Source organism: Triticum urartu, chromosome 3A (assembly GCF_056163025.1).
Source record: "Triticum urartu cultivar PI428250 chromosome 3A, HENAU_Tu73, whole genome shotgun sequence".
NCBI classification, from domain to species: domain Eukaryota; kingdom Viridiplantae; phylum Streptophyta; class Magnoliopsida; order Poales; family Poaceae; genus Triticum; species Triticum urartu.
This window is the reverse complement of record NC_141875.1, coordinates 503,923,218-503,939,385: the sequence shown is the minus strand read 5'-3', so window position 1 is coordinate 503,939,385 and position 16,168 is coordinate 503,923,218. Positions and strand designations below refer to the sequence as shown.

Below are 16,168 nucleotides of genomic sequence, written 5' to 3'. Positions count from 1 at the left end.
AAGCAGAAGCACAAGGGGGCACGGCGCCGCTGCAGCTGGTGGCTGGGCCGGTGGCTTCGAAGGGCTCGGCTGACACCCCGATCCCAGTGGAGGAGGCCGACGGGCCGGAGTGCTTCAAGTGCGGCAGGGTGGGGCACTACCAAAACACGTGCCAATACAAGCCCCTGTGCGTCGTCTGCCACGAGGAAGGGCACGCGTCGGCATACTGCCCCACGCGGGGTCGGCCCCTGATGCTGCAGATCATGGGCAACACCATTCTGGGCGAGGGCTTCTTCTGCCTCCCTTTCATGGAGACGGAGGGCGAGGAGGTCCGGGCCCCGTTGGTGGCGGACGCGGCGATCATCTCGGCGGCGCCGGGCACGCTGTCGATCCCCATCTTGGAGGCGGAGCTCCCTCACCTCTTCGAAGGGGAGTGGGATTGGCAGGTGTCGGCCATCGACGTTGACCAGTTCTCGGTCGTCTTCCCCAACAAGGCCATGCTACGGATGGCGACCCGCAGCGGAAAGCTCTACCTCTCCCTCAATGACATCATGGCGGACATCAAGGAACAGTGCCAGGAGGAACCCAAGGCCGAGATTATGCCGGATGTGTGGGTCAAGTTGTGGGGTGTGCCACCCAAGCACCGCCGTGTGGACCGCCTTATGGTCGGGACGGTGATGATTGGGCGGCCCATGGAGGTGGATCCAGCGTCGCTGCCGGGGCTCGGCCCGGTATGGATGCGCTTCGTGTGTCGTGCGCCGGCCAAGCTCAAGGGCTACGTTCAAGTTTGGTTCAACAGCGAGGGGTTCACCTTTCGCCTGGAGGCCGAGGAGGGCGAGTTGCAAGGCGCGGCTCCCCCTCCCCCGCCACCAGCCAACATGGACAAGGGTCCGAACGACAAGGACAGGTACCTCGACACGAGCATGGGGGATGACTCCATCGACACCGCCACTTGGGACAAGCTTGGGCTCAAGGACAAGGACTCCCAGGAAGCGCCGCCGGCGGCGGGCGCGGCGATGCACCAGGAGGAACGGCAGGTGGTGGTGGGCAGCAACGAGTTGGGCTTCAACCAGTACGGCTCCAACTTGTCCTGCGCTTCGGAGGGCCGCTCGATGCTCATCTCCCCGGTGGCTACGGTGGTGGATGAGCCTCGGGCTACTGCGGAGCGCTCTCCCAAGGCGCCGTCAGGCCTCGGGGTCGGTGGGACGCGGCTCCACAAGAAGCCGGCGGGCCGCAAGACTCCCTTAGTGGCGCCGGCGAGCCCACCCTCGGGCTGTGGGAGCACGCCTGCCCCGCAGCGGCCGGTGGTGATGGCGCTGGCCTCTCCAGGGGGTCCGGTGGATGGTTCTCCGTTGGTCATCTTCCCTCCCGCTTCTGATGCGCTTCGAGTGGAGGTGGCAAAGGTGGCGCCCGTTTCTACGGCCAAGCGCTCCAAGGCGGTGGTGACGTCCACGGCGACGCAGGAGCGGGCGAGCTCCCGCCCGAAGGGTGCCAAGGGCAACCTGCCTGCCCTCCAACGCGCCCAACTCCTGCAGGCCTAGAAGAACCTGGAATCTGAAGGTAATCTCGTGCCCCGCTTTACAATCTTCGACGATTATTCTGATGAGTGCTTGGGGGGTATCTTAGCGGATAGTGGTGTTAGGATGTCTGACGAGGGGGAAGCGCGCGAAGTTCTTTCTCTTATCCGCACTAAGGAAATCGCGCAGGCCGCGCTCACCCAGGCAGCGTTGGCCCGCGTTGCGCCAGTCACAGAAGAAGCAGGGGCTTCTCTGGTGACTGTTGCGCGGCCCGGTCAGGAGGACAGAGCAGCAGGGGCTGCATCGTCCCCCTCCAATCGTCGTCTTGCCAAGACACGACGCGTGGCCAAAGCGGTGACCGCTCGCGGTATCCGCCTTCGCAATCGCATTATCTAATGCGTTACATATTTTGGAATATCCGGGGCTTCGGCCACGCTGGGAGGCGGACCCAGCTAAAAGAGTTCATTCGAAACGAGGCGATCGACGTAGTTGGTTTGCAGGAAACCATCAAGACCGATTTCAATCATCGGGACCTGCTAACTGTTGACCCGCTGGAGCGTTTTGTATGGCATTGGGTGCCGGCGGTCGGGCACTCGGGAGGCATGTTGCTAGGCATCAACCTAGTTTGCCTGGAGGTGGTGGCATGGGATGCTGGCCGCTTCTTTCTATCGGCCCACGTGCGCCACCGTGCAACTCTCCGCGAGTGGGAGGTGATTGTGGTTTATGGCCCGGCCGATCACTCGCGCTCGCTCGAGTTCTTGGGAGAACTCCAGGCAAAGGTTGCGTCTTTGGGCACGCGAAACCTTCCTCTGCTTATGGGAGGGGATTTCAACTTAATCCGTCCGGGAGCGGATAAAAACAATGGTATTATTAATTGGACAAGGGTGTCCATGTTTAATAGTGCAATTGCAGCTATGGCCCTTAGGGAAGTGGCTCGCGTGGGGGCACGCTATACCTGGACCAACAAACAACTTACACCGGTGCGGTCGGTTTTGGACAGGGTTTTTATGTCCCCGGAGTGGGAGGCGCTGTTTCCTCTTTGCTCCTTGCACGCCGAAACGAGGATAGGGTCGGACCACGTCCCCCTCATTCTCTCCTCGGGGGAGGAAAGGCTAAAACGCAGTCCTCGTTTCTTCTTTGAAACCGCGTGGTTAGAGTCTCCGGACTTTGAGCAAATCTTTCTATCGAATTGGGAGAATTGCGTCGCCCAGATCGGGCGCGTACGCGGGCCGATGGAGTTCTGGATTGCTGCAGGCGCGGGCCTGCGTGCGGCCCTTAAAGGGTGGGGGGCTAACTAGGGGCGCGACGATAAGTTACTTCGCTCGCGTTTGACCACAGACCTTGCTCAGATGGACGCTGTGGCGGACGTGCAGACCTTCTCGGAGCAAGAATGGGCTCAGCGCTACGCGCTTGAGGCCCAGGTTGAGTCCCTCCTCCGGGCTGAGGAGGAGTACTGGCATAGACGTGGAGGAATCAAGTGGACGCTCAAGGGTGACGCGAATACCAAGTATTTTCACGCCTATGCAAATGGCCGTCGTCGCAAATGTGCAATCCTGCGCTTGCAATCTAAGCAGGGGCTCATTTTGCGGCAACAGGATATCGTACGGCACATTTACGATTTTTACATCCATCTCATGGGTTCCAGGGAGGAATCCCGTGCCCGGCTTAGGGCGGACGTGTGGGACCCTACGTTGCGGGTCACGGATGCGGAAAATGAGGGCCTGGGTCTGGCCTTCACCCCGGAAGAGATTGACAAGGCGACGCTGGGCATGAAATCGGACACCGCTCCCGGGCCGGATGGGTGGCCGGTGGCGATGTTCAAACGGTTCTGGCAAGTGCTCAAAGGGCCTATTTTTGATGTTTGCAATGGTTTTATGCGGGGAACGGTAGATATCTCTCGCCTAAACTTTGGGGTTCTCTCTCTGATCCCCAAAGTTCCGGGCGCGGATCATATTAGGCTCTTTCGTCCTATTGCGTTGATTAATGTCCCGTTTAAAATTTGTGCGAAAGCTTGCTCGACCTGCCTGACTCCGGTAGCTCACCGTATTATTAGTAGGAACCAGTCGACCTTTATTCGGGGGCGCAACATCTTGGAAGGGCCGCTGGCCTTAAATGAGATTGTGCACTCCCTTAAACGTGCTCGTCAGCCCGCGATCCTACTGAAACTGGACTTCGAAAAGGCGTACGACCGCGTGAACTGGGAGTTTCTCCGACAGGTTCTCCTGGACCGGGGATTCTCGTCGGTTTGGGTTCACCGTATGATGCAATTGGTCTCGGGAGGCCAAACGGCGATTGCGGTGAACGGAGAAGTAGGGAACTTCTTTCGCAACAAGCGTGGGCTGCGGCAAGGGGACCCAGCCTCGCCGTTGCTGTTTAATTTTGTGGTCGACGCCTTGGGCGCCATGCTAGACAAAGCCCGTATGGCTGACCACATCAGGGGAGTGGTGGGCAACCTGATCCCGGGGGGGGGGGGGGTGTCTCACCTGCAATACGCAGACGACACATTCCTCCTTTTCGAGCCCGACACTCACAGTATTGCAACGGTCAAAGCCATTCTGCTGTGTTTCGAACTCATGTCGGGGCTAAAAATCAACTTCCACAAATGTGAAGTAATGTCCATAGGGATGGACATGGCTGAGAGCCAGCGGGTTGCCAACTTGCTCAATTGCAAACTTGGCCAATTTCCGTTCACATACCTCGGCCTCCCGATCGCGGCGAAGAAGTGTTCGATCGCTGATTGGGAACCTCTCACCTCCAAGGTAGCGGATAGGGTGTGTCCGTGGAGAGGGAGATTTATGTCTTCAGGGGCTAGACTTATCTTAACCAACTCCAGCCTCTCATCCTTACCTATGTTTGCCATGGGTTTGTTCATGCTGGCGGACGGGGTACACATTAAGTTGGATACCCCGCGGTCCCGCTTCTTTTGGGAAGGAGCGGGTCCTAAACGGAAATACCATATGGTTAAATGGCAGGCCGTTCGCAGACCTAAAGCCCAGGGGGGCCTTGGGATCATCAACTCCAAGCTGATGAACATTGCACTCATGTGCAAATGGATCTGGAAGATGTCTCAGGGTGAGACTGGCCTCTGGATCGACCTTCTCCGTGCGAAATACTTCCCGAATGGGAGCTTCTTTGAGGCGGCCCCTCGTGGGTCCCCCTTCTGGAACTCCATTCAAGCCCTTAAACCCTTCTTCGCCAGGGGTGCGAAGTTCGGGGTTAACAACGGACGCTCCACGCGGTTTTGGCTTGACCTTTGGATTGGCCAACAACCCCTTTGGTCCGAATTTCGCCAACTCTACTCCATTGCTGTTGAGCCCAACCAATTGGTTGCTTCGGCCCTAAGCTCATCTCTACCCTACATCAATTTTCGGAGAGAACTAACGGGGCCGGAGATGGCGGAGTGGGATCGCCTTCGGGCGCTGATTGCGGATGTTCCCCTGTCTGACTCCGCGGACACGGTCTCTTGGAGGCTTTCTTGCTCTGGCAAATTTTCTGTCAAGTCCTTATACAGAGAGCTTACCCGCGGCCAGGTTCCTTCGGCTGCCATGGGGCTATAGAAGGCTAAAATCCCTCTAAAGATCAAAGTCTTTTTATGGCAACTTTGCCAAGACCGCCTTCCTACCTCGATCAACCTTGCCAAGCGCAATGGCCCCGCCTCTGGCCCTTGCGCTTTGTGTGGGGTGCCGGAAGATGCGGATCACGCCTTCTTCCGGTGCCCTCTGTCGCGTTTCGCTTGGAGTGCGGTTCGCGACGCCGCGGGGGTGGATTGGGACCCCCGCTCCCGTGCCGCGCTGGTGTCTTCCTTGTCTTCGCTTCATGGCTCGTCGCGACGGGTCATGTGGACGTGTGCGGCGGCCATGTTATGGGCTATCTGGCATATTCGTAACAAGCTTACCATTGAGGGTGTTTTTCCCTCGCACCCTGTTGACGTTATCTTCAAATGCATCGTGTTCTTGCAGCAATGGACACCGCTGGGAAGGCATCAGGACTATGATCTTCATCGTCATGCGATTAACCGCCTATGCCGTCTATGCCGAGTCCCGCGCCCCGTCGTCCGCGTCGTCTGCTGGCTCATAGGGATGGGCAGCCCCTTTTGGTTCTACTTTCAGCCGAGCCTGCGTGCTCGTTTCGCTAAGCCGGGCGCGCCCTGTATCGTACTTATTTCCGTCTCCGGTTTTCGTTTGCTCTCCTGGACTTTTTTTCGCTTTTGGTCTGTTGCAAAGGGTGGGTTATGTGGTTGTGCTACGCTGCCTATGTTGAGGGCTTTATTAATTTAAAGCCGGATGCCCCTGGCATCTTTGTTCTAAAAAAAATTGTGGCCCAATAGCCGGGTCATATACAAGCCGCCCAATAATGGTCAGGTTATTCCTCTGGTCGGGTCATACCTTAGGGTATATCCCCAACACAAGTCCTACTACTCAATTAAACATGATGGTTTGTTAGTAGGTGTTGTTCGGTCCTACGTGATGAATGGGGTTGTCAATGATTGTATGAATATTTCTTAATTAAAATATCAAGTTGTTTTAGAAAAAATATTGATAATCCGTCAGAAACATATCTACCCTTTGTTTCTTAATTAATATAGGAAGTGGTTTTAAATGATTAACTTTTTTTGACTACGCGAGATGAATTTGGTCGGGGGATCGCACGACGGGATGCGGCCGGGCCAATGCCGCGCGAGCACGCTCCAGCGGTCCAGCCCCAACCAGCTGAAAAGGGCAGCGGAGGAAACGACGCGGGACGTGGTCGAGCGTGGAGGGCGCGACGTGTCGACGCCAGTGCGGTGTTGCTTCCCACTGGCGGCCACCATCCGCGTGACAGCGGCCGTGAGCCACAAGGTGCCACCCTGATGGCTCCGTTTACGCTTTGGATCAAGGCGGTTGGCTCGGGACGAAAGGACACGAATGGTCTACACTTCAACTGGGAAATCCGTCGTGGTCTTTGAGTGGCTTTATGCTCCTATTTGCTTGACACGAATGGCGACGTGTTGGTCTTCCAGTCGTGGAAGCTTTGAAGAGATGCCGTACCTGGGCGCCCCTTCTTGTTTAAGGTAAAATCCACAGCAAAGCGGCGCAGCCTTCAAGTTTCACCTCTGCTGAAAGCTCAGTACAGTTACCTGTTACAGGTAGCACCGATGTATGCTTAACCCATGTGAGAGGTTTCATTCCCGTGATCTCAACCAGATATCCTGTAAATATCGTAGCACTGCATGCTGAAAAGGAAAAAAGGCGAGCGCTTTTGAACGGAGATGCCATGACGATAGGAGAGGCGGCACAACGCTTTCCACGCGGGCGCCACACGTGTCCCGTATGCGACAAACACCGAATCCTCGCAAAATCTCGCACCACCGGTGCGGTGCCACATCACCGCGCAAAGCGGGTGCCTCCATTTGTTACCGCCCATGGCGTGAACCCAAGCACCCAAAAATGTTACCGCCCCATCATCTGTCAAACCGACAAGCGGACAAGGTCGGCACGCGCAGAGGCAGATATATACTTCTCTCTTATAAAGCATCACCGCTCGGAGGCGAAATATCTGCGCACACACACGCGTTGGTAGTAGGAAGGAGTGACTCCCCACAGAGAACAAGCCCACACCGAGCAGAGCGGGAGCAGCGAGCGGCTTCCTTATCCGGTTTGTAGCCTCTTCGTCGTCCATGGGAAGCGAGTGCAAGGGCCACCAGCCGCAGGACGACGGCGGCGTGGCGCCGTTCGTGGCCAAGACGTTCCACATGGTGAGCGACCCGGCCACGGACGCCGTGGTGTGCTGGGGCGGCGCCAGCAACACGTTCCTCGTCCTCGACCCCGCCGCCTTCTCCGACTTCCTCCTCCCCTCCTACTTCAAGCACCGCAACTTCGCCAGCTTCGTCCGCCAGCTCAACACCTACGTACGTACGCACGCGCTCTTTGTATGCATATACTCTGCTCCAATCAGCTCTCGACTGTGGTTGTGCTCATACCTGCTCCCTGTTGCTGCTTTGATCTCAGGGTTTTCGCAAGGTTGACCCGGACGTGTGGGAGTTCGCGCACGAGTCGTTCCTGCGCGGCCAGGCCAAGCTGCTGCCTCTGATCGTGCGCAAGAAGAAGAGGGCCGGGAGGGAGCTGTGCGAGGAGGAGGAGGAGGTGCGGGGGACGATCCAGGCGGTGCAGAGGCTGCGGGACGAGCGGAGGGGCATGGAGGAGGAGCTGCAGGACATGGACCGCAGGCTCTGTGCGGCGGAGAACCGGCCGGGCCAGATGATGGCCTTCCTCGGCAAGCTCGCCGACGACCCGGGCGTGGTGCTGCGCGCCATGGTCGCCAAGAAGGAGGAGCTGGCTGCGGCCGGTGCCGGTGGCAAGGATTCAAGCCCGGATAAGAGGCGGCGGATCGGGGCCGACGCCGGACGCGGAGCTGACGCTGCGGATCAGGCGGCCCAGAGCAGGGCCGTGCCGTTCCCCTTCTCTAATCTGGGACAGGTGTTCTACTGATAGACCTTGGGAGTCGAGAGTTCATAGATAGGTGTACTGTACACGTGTGATGTTTTGGTGTTTATGTATGTACAGTGTACTTTCCCCCTCGGCATAGTTGCTATCTGACCGTCTGATTGCCGCCATAGTAGTCACTCCACCCATGAGTTTTAGCATTTAAAAATGTGTTTTTTAAAGTGGGCTCATATGTATCTGAGTTCATCGATGCATTTTCCTTCCACCCACCCCTCATCTCTCATGCTCAGCTCATATTTAAGAGTTATGAGCATGCCGGAAATCTGCCCCCCCCCTTACATCTGCCTGCCGGCCCCTCATATGTTGCGCCGCACATCTACATGCCTCAAATTTTGTTCCTCAAATCCATGCAATTCATGCACGTCGATCATACAATACAAATTATGGGAATTTAAAAGTTCAAAACAAAGCAAAGCAAATCATAGTTGAACAAACCAGACATGCCAAAACGAAATCAATGTTCGAGCGTGACGGATGGCCTCAGATCACTGACCTGGCACCTGCTCCGAGCTGAATACGTCGTGCTCCAGGCGGAATGCGTCATGCCCATGCTCACTCACGCCCGAACGAGTTGCGGCAAGTCACATACATCTACCGTTGGCATCTGCGTGGGTGGAAAGCTCTCCAAAATGGCCCAGTCGCCTCGAATTCTCCTCTGGCCCAATGGGGTCGGACAATTTAATCCGCGTTGGCGCTCGGATAGAAGGGGTGCGGGGATCTGGACGCGACGAAGGAGACAACAACTCCACCATGTCCGAACCTCCCCGCGCCGCCGTCTCCCTCTCTCGCTGTCGACGCTGCCGCAACTTCCGGGCGACGTTCTCTGCCTTGCAAGTCGCAGCTGACGAAGGGACGCCAACGGACGAGGCAGGCTGCGTCTCCGTCGCGGCGGTCCGGGTCGGGCTGGACAACATCTCTGGTGGTGGATCGGGACCGATCATGAGGATTGGGAGCAAGGGTGGAGGACGGTGAGGGTCCGGGCACGAGAAAGGTTGGAGGGCAGCGGGAGGAGGATGAAGGGTTTGGTGGATTTGGTGCAATTTTCGGTGGGGTCGGGTTGTCGGGTCCAATGTGGCAGGCGTGCCTGGGCGCCCCCATACCCGCCCCATATTTGGGCTGGATATGAGGGGTGCCGGTCAGCCCGGGCGTTTGAGGCCCATTTAAGGAGCCCGTTTGGGTCGAAAAATCGTGACCAGCCAGTGACCGGGCGGCCGCCCGGGCATATGAGGCTGGTTTGAGGCACCTGGCTGTAGATGCTCTAAGGCTTATATGAACAGGCCTGAACGCGTTCAATCGCGTCAGACCCAACAGGCAGGACACACCATAAATTGCACAAATTTCCTCGTTCACCCAGGCCCTCCCCTAGCTTTGCCACTGTCCTGATCCCTCAATGTCGTCAGGATCTCGATGAACCTACTCCTCAGCCGTCTCGCTGCCCCGAACGCCGCCATGGTATGTCTGGCTATTGTCGGACCGCACCTTGCCCTCTATGTGTTTGACAAATTGTTTGAGTAGTTTTTTGTGTGAAAATGATGGATTTAGATGGTTTGCCGGATGAGGAGTATGGAAACACAGAGCTTGATGAGTTGATGCAAAAGGGTTTCTTCGATTCATCTGAGTCAGGCGTAGATGTCTAGATGTTGATGATCATGAGCATCTAGGAGGAAATGGATACGGAGGCAGAGCACAGTCTAAACTTTAAGGGTTAGATCAAAGGGAGAAGAGTTTTGAACCGGTATAGGGCCGTTGGAGCACGATTGCTCTAGGATTACTTTGATCCTAAACCAACATTCCTTGATATATGGTTTCGTTGACACTTATGTATGTGCAAACCCTTGTTCTTATGCGTGGTGGGGGGAGTGAATGCACATGATTCCTACTTCAAGCTTACCAGGGATTGATAACCCACAAGTATAGGGGATCATTTGTAGCCTTTTTTGTTTGATAAATAAGAGTGTCGAACCCAACGAGAAGCTAAAGGTAGAACGAATATTCCCTCAAGTTCTATCGACCACCGATACAACTCTACGCACACTTAACATTTGCTTTACCTAGAATAAGAATAAAACTATAAGTACTTTGAAGGATAGGTTTGCAAGATAACAAAAAACGTGAATATAAAAGTTAAGTGCTGTTTTAATAAAAGTACAATTTAATAAAGCGAGTGTGAAAAAGTGGTGATAGGATTTGCAGAATTGTCCCTAGGCAATCGATAACTAGACTGGTACTCATTCTTGCAATTTTATATGAGGGAGAGGCATGAGCTAACATAATTTTCCTTACTTAGATCATATGCGCTTATGGTTGGAACTCTAGCAAGCATCCGCAACTACCAAAGATCATTAATGTAAAACCCAACCATATCATGAAGTATCAAGTCCTCTTTACTCCCATACGCCATAACCCCCAAACTCGGGTATGTGCTTCTGTCACTCACACCACCCACCATGAGAGAACCATGAACATATTGCAACACCCTACAGCGGGGACCCCTCACATTTGCGCGAGACGAATGGCACCTTAGGACAGCACCATAATAAAAGATACACTCATACCAACCAAGATCATGATTAACCCATAAGAAAAAATAGATACACTGAAACATCATAGGATGGCAACATAGTATTGGATAATAATATGATGCATAAAGCACCATGTTCAAGTAGAGGGTTCATTGGGTTGCGGGAGAGTGGACCGCTGAATATGGATGGGGAAGGTGATGGAGTTGTTGGTGAAGATGACGGAGTTGTTGGAGTAGATCACCATCACATGATATTGCCCCGGCGGCATTCCGGCGCCACCGGGAGAGAGGGGAGAGAGCCCCCCTCCTCCTTCTTCTTCCTTGCCCCCCTAGATGGGAGGAGAGTCCCCCCTGGTCCATGGTTGCCATAACGGCAGAGGGGCGGGAGCCCCTTCGAGAGTGATTCAAAGCAATAGTCTATAATTTGAGATAAAGACATCAATACTCAAGCATCCCAACAAACAATCATGTCTTTGAAAATATCAATGCTAAAGAATGATGTCCCTACAAAATCATATAGTCTTGTCATGCTCCATCTTAACACAAAATATTTATCATGTACTACCCGAGTGTTAGCCAAGCAATTGGTTCATACTTTTTAACGCGCTTCACCTTTTTCAACCCTCACGCAATACATGAGCGCAAGCCATGGATATAACACTATAGGTGGAATAGAGTATCACGATAGGGGTAAATTTGGAGAAGATAAAAAGTAAGAAAGTCTCACATCGACGCGGCTAACCAACGGGCTATGGAGATGCCCATCAATTGATATCAATGCGAGGAGTAGGGATTGCCATGCAACAGATGCACTAAGAGCTATAAGTGTATGAAAGCTTAACATGAAAACTAAGTGGGTGCACATCTAACTCTATAATGAAAAATTCCCACTAGTATATGAAAGTGACAACATAGGAGACTCTCTATATGAAAAACATGGTTCTACTGAAGCACAAGTGTGGTATTTGCATGCCCCTTCTCTCTCTTTTTGTAGCGATCCAACCTCAAACGGTCGAATCTCTGTGCATAAGTGTCATCCCTGGATCGGTAATGCTGACACACACAATACTTCGAAAGATTTATAACAGAGTAGCAATCACACACTTATTACATCGATAGTCTCAAAAGAGGACTAATAACAATAAATATGGCTTAAGGCCATCTAAATAAGATAACATCTTAAGGCTTGGAAGATAAAGTGAGTCCATCAACTCCAACGGCATAGCTGAGTGCACGACAATGACCTAGCGCACCTTACTCTTCGTCTGAAAAGTCTGCAACATGATATGTTGCAGCCCGAAATGGGTCAGCACATGGAATATGCCGGCAATATAACACAGTAGAGCAATGAACAGGTAAATGCTATCACTACATGCATATTAGGCCGGTGGAGGCTCTATGGTTATAATGTTTTGCGAAAAGCCAATCTTTCCCTACAACAAAGGAATATATTTTATTTAACTATCATGGTAGTTGGAAAACAGTTGGAAAACATTGAGAATGGTAAATCCCATCTCAATCCCAATTAGACAAGTAATTAATAACCCAACAAAGTTAATTTAGAGTGATGAGATCAACATGATAATCCAAGAACCAGAAACTCAAGATGTCCATAACCGGGGACATGGCTAATCATGATTAGTTTATACACTCTGCAGAGGTTTGCGCACTTTTCCCCACAAGACTTGATCTCCTCCGTTGGATTTCTCGCACTACATGGTGTTTTCAGAAATGGATGACCGAGACACAGTCTTTTAGAAACATTAACTCTTTACTCTGGGTGGACAGTTACACCTACTTTCCCTACATCTGCTAGCCCACCACTGAAAGAGGTCATGCAACCTACTCAACTATGCTAGAGCCCATAATAGCTTGTGGCTGCACAGGGAAGTTTCTAGCATGAATAATCTTATGATTCCTTTAAGCCTGGGTGGCGAACCAAAAAGGACAGCACTGGTATATCCCCAGGTGCCCGCAACTAATCCACCCATATGTGTATTTAAGTAGCCATCTTAAGTTAACCATTAATTAACAATCTCACATCTGTCATGGATACACTCAAACCCAATCCATGTCTACGAGCATATCATGGCAAATTAAGCATAACGTAGAAGTAACTCCCATGGTTTGATAATAAAAGGGCAATATACCTCATCATCTACTTCCCAAAACCCACATGTTAAAAGATCCTACTCATGCAATGTTTGATGATTGTATCTAATGCATAAAAACTAGGTAATAAAGGGGTATTATCAATGTGTTACTTGCCTTGCTGATGATCTGCAATACCTAGAGACTCGTAGTAGCACGCTGTGCACTCTGGGAATTCTATCACAAACAAACAATAGCATATATAAGCACTCAAGCAAAGCTGCGCGGGTAAAACTCAAATAAGAAGATCCAAACTAAAAGTTCAACTGAAGAGGTTCGATTTGCAAAAAGAATGGATCAAAACAGAGGTACGAAACTGAAACTACGGTCAAAAGAACTTCGAATACAAATCTGCTTGAAACCAAATTTTAAATTGTCAAAACCTTGTTCAAGTTGATTAAACAGAAAGAGGGGTTCGAGACGAAGATTTTGGCGTTGGTTTCACTAGATTTGGGCAAACGGGAACGGCGAGGGTTTGAATATCAGGGGCTAATCTGCGATAAAAATAATCTCGGATAAGTCCCTGGCCAAAAATAAACTAAAAAGGAAAAGGCTAACGAACGAACGTTCGCTGTCTGAACCTAACCGGCGAACAACGTTCGCTAAAACGAACGAAAGGACGAACGTCCGCTAAATAGAATAAGCCGACGAAAACCGATCTAAGAAATTAAAAGGAAAACTAAAAACGGGGTTTAATCGAGAAAAACCGACCGGTTAAACATGGTCAACGGCAGCGGCTCCGGCGATATCCACGGCGGCGGCTGCGGTCGACGGCGTCGGCGGCTGCGGGTGGCTGCGGGGTAGCGGCGCAGCAATGGTGAGGCAGCGCAAGGCGGCTGTGGCGTCGGCAGCGAGCGGCGAGGCGAGCGGCGTCGATGCGGCGGCTTGGGGCTCCAGGGGGCCCCGGGTGCACTTTTATAAGGGGTGTGGCGGCGGCGTAGCTTGGGGGAGAGGGCGACGGCGGTGGCCGACTCGGCCACGGCGGCGCGTCGTGCGGCTGCAGGAGTCCCTCTCAGGGTCGGCGGCGAGCGAGCTGGGCCGGCTGGGCATCGGCCCAGTCGGTCCAAAACTTTTTTTAAAAACAATTCCACCGAGAGAAAAAATCCTAATAAATACAAAAAATTCTAAAAATGCCAAAAACAATTTTCACCGTCTAAATGGAATATTTAGAACAAAGTGAACATTTTCATGGCCTAAAAATGCAATTTTGGAAAATACATATTTTTCCAATTCAAATAGAATAGCAATAAAATCCAAATAAAATTATTTGTTTGATTTTAAAAAAATTCTCCAATATTTCTTTTACTTTTGAGAAGTCATATTATCTCCTCTCATATATTTTATTATTTGAAATATTATTTTGGAGAGAAAAATAATTAAAACCAAAGTGATCCACTTTTCAATATTTGAGAAAATTCAAATATGAAAACAATAAAATCCTCAACCACACTTAGGAGTTTTAGGATCACAAAACCAAAATGCAAATAAAATATGATATGCATATGATGATCTATGTATAACATTCCAAATTGAAAATTTGGGATGTTATAAACCTACCCCCCTTAAGGTGAATCTCGCCCTCGAGATTCGGGTTGGCTAGAAAATAGGTGTGGGCGGTCTTTCCGTAGATCTTCCTCTCGTTCCCATGTGGCTTCATCCTCGGTATGGTGGCTCCACTGAACTTTGCAAAACTTGATAACCTTACTGCGGGTAACTCGTCTGGCAAACTCGAGAATTTTGACGGGTTCCTCCTCGTAAGTCAGATCGATATCCAACTGAATTGCTTCCAGGGGCACTGTATCACTCAGAGGAATATCGGCCATCTCTGCATGGCACTTCTTCAACTGGGAAATGTGAAACACATCATGAACTCCTAACAGTCCTTCGGGTAACTCCAACTTGTAGGCCAGATCTCCCATACGTTCCAAAACTCGGTATGGTCCTACAAATCTTGGGGCTAACTTTCCCTTGGCTCCAAAACATTTAACTCCTCGGAAAGGTGACACCCAAAGATATGCTCTGTCTCCGATTTCATAGACTACCTCCTTGAGTTTTGAGTCTGCATAGCTTTTTTGTCTGGACTGAGCTACCTTCAGTCTATCTCGAATCAACTTAACCTTCTCCTCTAACTCTTTAATCAAATCTGGTCCAAACAACTGGCGGTCTCCAACTTCATCCCACATTAATGGTGTTCTGCACCTCCTTCCATACAGAGCTTCAAAAGGTGCCATCTTCAAACTAGCCTGGTAGCTGTCGTTGTATGAGAACTCTGCGTGAGGCAAATTGTCATCCCGACTAGATCCATAATCTAGTGCACAAGCTCTCAACATGTCCTCCAGAATCTGATTGACTCTCTTGGTCTATCCGTCTGTCTGCGGATGAAAGGTTGTACTGAACTCTAGCCTGGTACCCAAAGTCTAGTGCAGCTGGTGCCAAAACTTTGAAGTAAACTATGTTCCTCTATCTGATATGATGGTCCTCGGAACTCCATGCAGACATACGATCCTGGTCATATATATCTTGGCCAACTTCGCACTTGTATAGATGGTCTTCACTGGGATAAAGTGGGCTACTTTGGTCAGATGGACCACTACTACCCAGATAGAATCATATCCCAATCGGGTCCTGGGTAATCCGGTGATGAAATCCATGCCAAGCTTATCCCACTTCCATTCGGGTATCGGCATAGGCTGCAGTAATCTTGTTGGCTTCTGATGTTTTGCCTTCACTCTCTGACATACATCACATACGGCTACATACTCGGCAATATCCTTCTTCATACCTGTCCACCAGAAACGCTCCTTTAAATCCAAATACATCTTGGTGTTTCCGGGGTGTATTGAATATGGCGAGCCATGAGCTTCCTGAAGTAGCAACTTCCTGATGTCTGCATTATTGGGTACGCAAACACAGTCCTCAAACCACAAGGTGTCGTGGTCATCCTCATGAAAACCCTTGGCTTTTCCTTTTCTCATCTTCTCCTTTATATCAGCAATTTCCTTATCATCCTTCTGAGCTTCTCGAATCTTTCCCAATAATGTCGACTGAATTTCTAATGCTGCAACAAAACCTCTAGGGACTATCTCCAAACGTAGCTCCCTGAGAGCTTCAGCTAACTCCCTTGGCAATCCTCCTCTTATGAGGGTATTGGCGTAACTCTTTCGGCTCAAAGCGTCTGCTACAACCTTGGCCTTGCCTGGATGATAGTGCAACTTCATATCATAATCGTTTATAAGCTCCAACCATATCCTTTTCCTAAGATTCAACTCCTTCTGTGTGAAAATGTACTTCAAAAGCTTATGATCCGTCTACACATCACAATGATTTCCAATAAGAAAATGTCTCCAGGTCTTGAGTGCATGCACTACGGCTGCTAACTCCAAATCATGTGAGGCATATGAAACAACTCTTCTGTCCTGCATAAGCACACCTCCAAGTCCTAAGTGAGAAGCGTTGCAATACACTTGGAAATCCTTGCGTATATCCGGCAGAATCAGCACTGGGGCTGTAACCAAACA

At 51.3% G+C, this 16,168-nt stretch overlaps 1 protein-coding gene across 1 annotated transcript; it reads left to right on the top strand.

Moving 5' to 3' along the window:
- Nucleotides 1-7,003: 7,003 nt before the first annotated feature.
- Nucleotides 7,004-8,077, top strand: LOC125548580 (heat stress transcription factor C-1b). The gene is made up of 2 exons (XM_048712149.2): nt 7,004-7,383; nt 7,484-8,077. Exons 1-2 carry the CDS (start codon nt 7,153-7,155, stop codon nt 7,961-7,963), a joined length of 711 nt encoding a protein of 236 aa, XP_048568106.2. The 5' UTR covers nt 7,004-7,152; the 3' UTR covers nt 7,964-8,077.
- The last annotated feature ends 8,091 nt before the right edge of the window (nt 8,078-16,168 follow it).

Coding starts and splice junctions, on each gene's coding strand:
- LOC125548580 (XM_048712149.2), top strand. CDS start 7,153: ATGGGAAGCGAGTGCAAGGGCCACCAGCCGCAGGACGACGGCGGCGTG. Junction 7,384..7,483: donor TCCGCCAGCTCAACACCTAC/GTACGTACGCAC, acceptor CTTTGATCTCAG/GGTTTTCGCAAGGTTGACCC.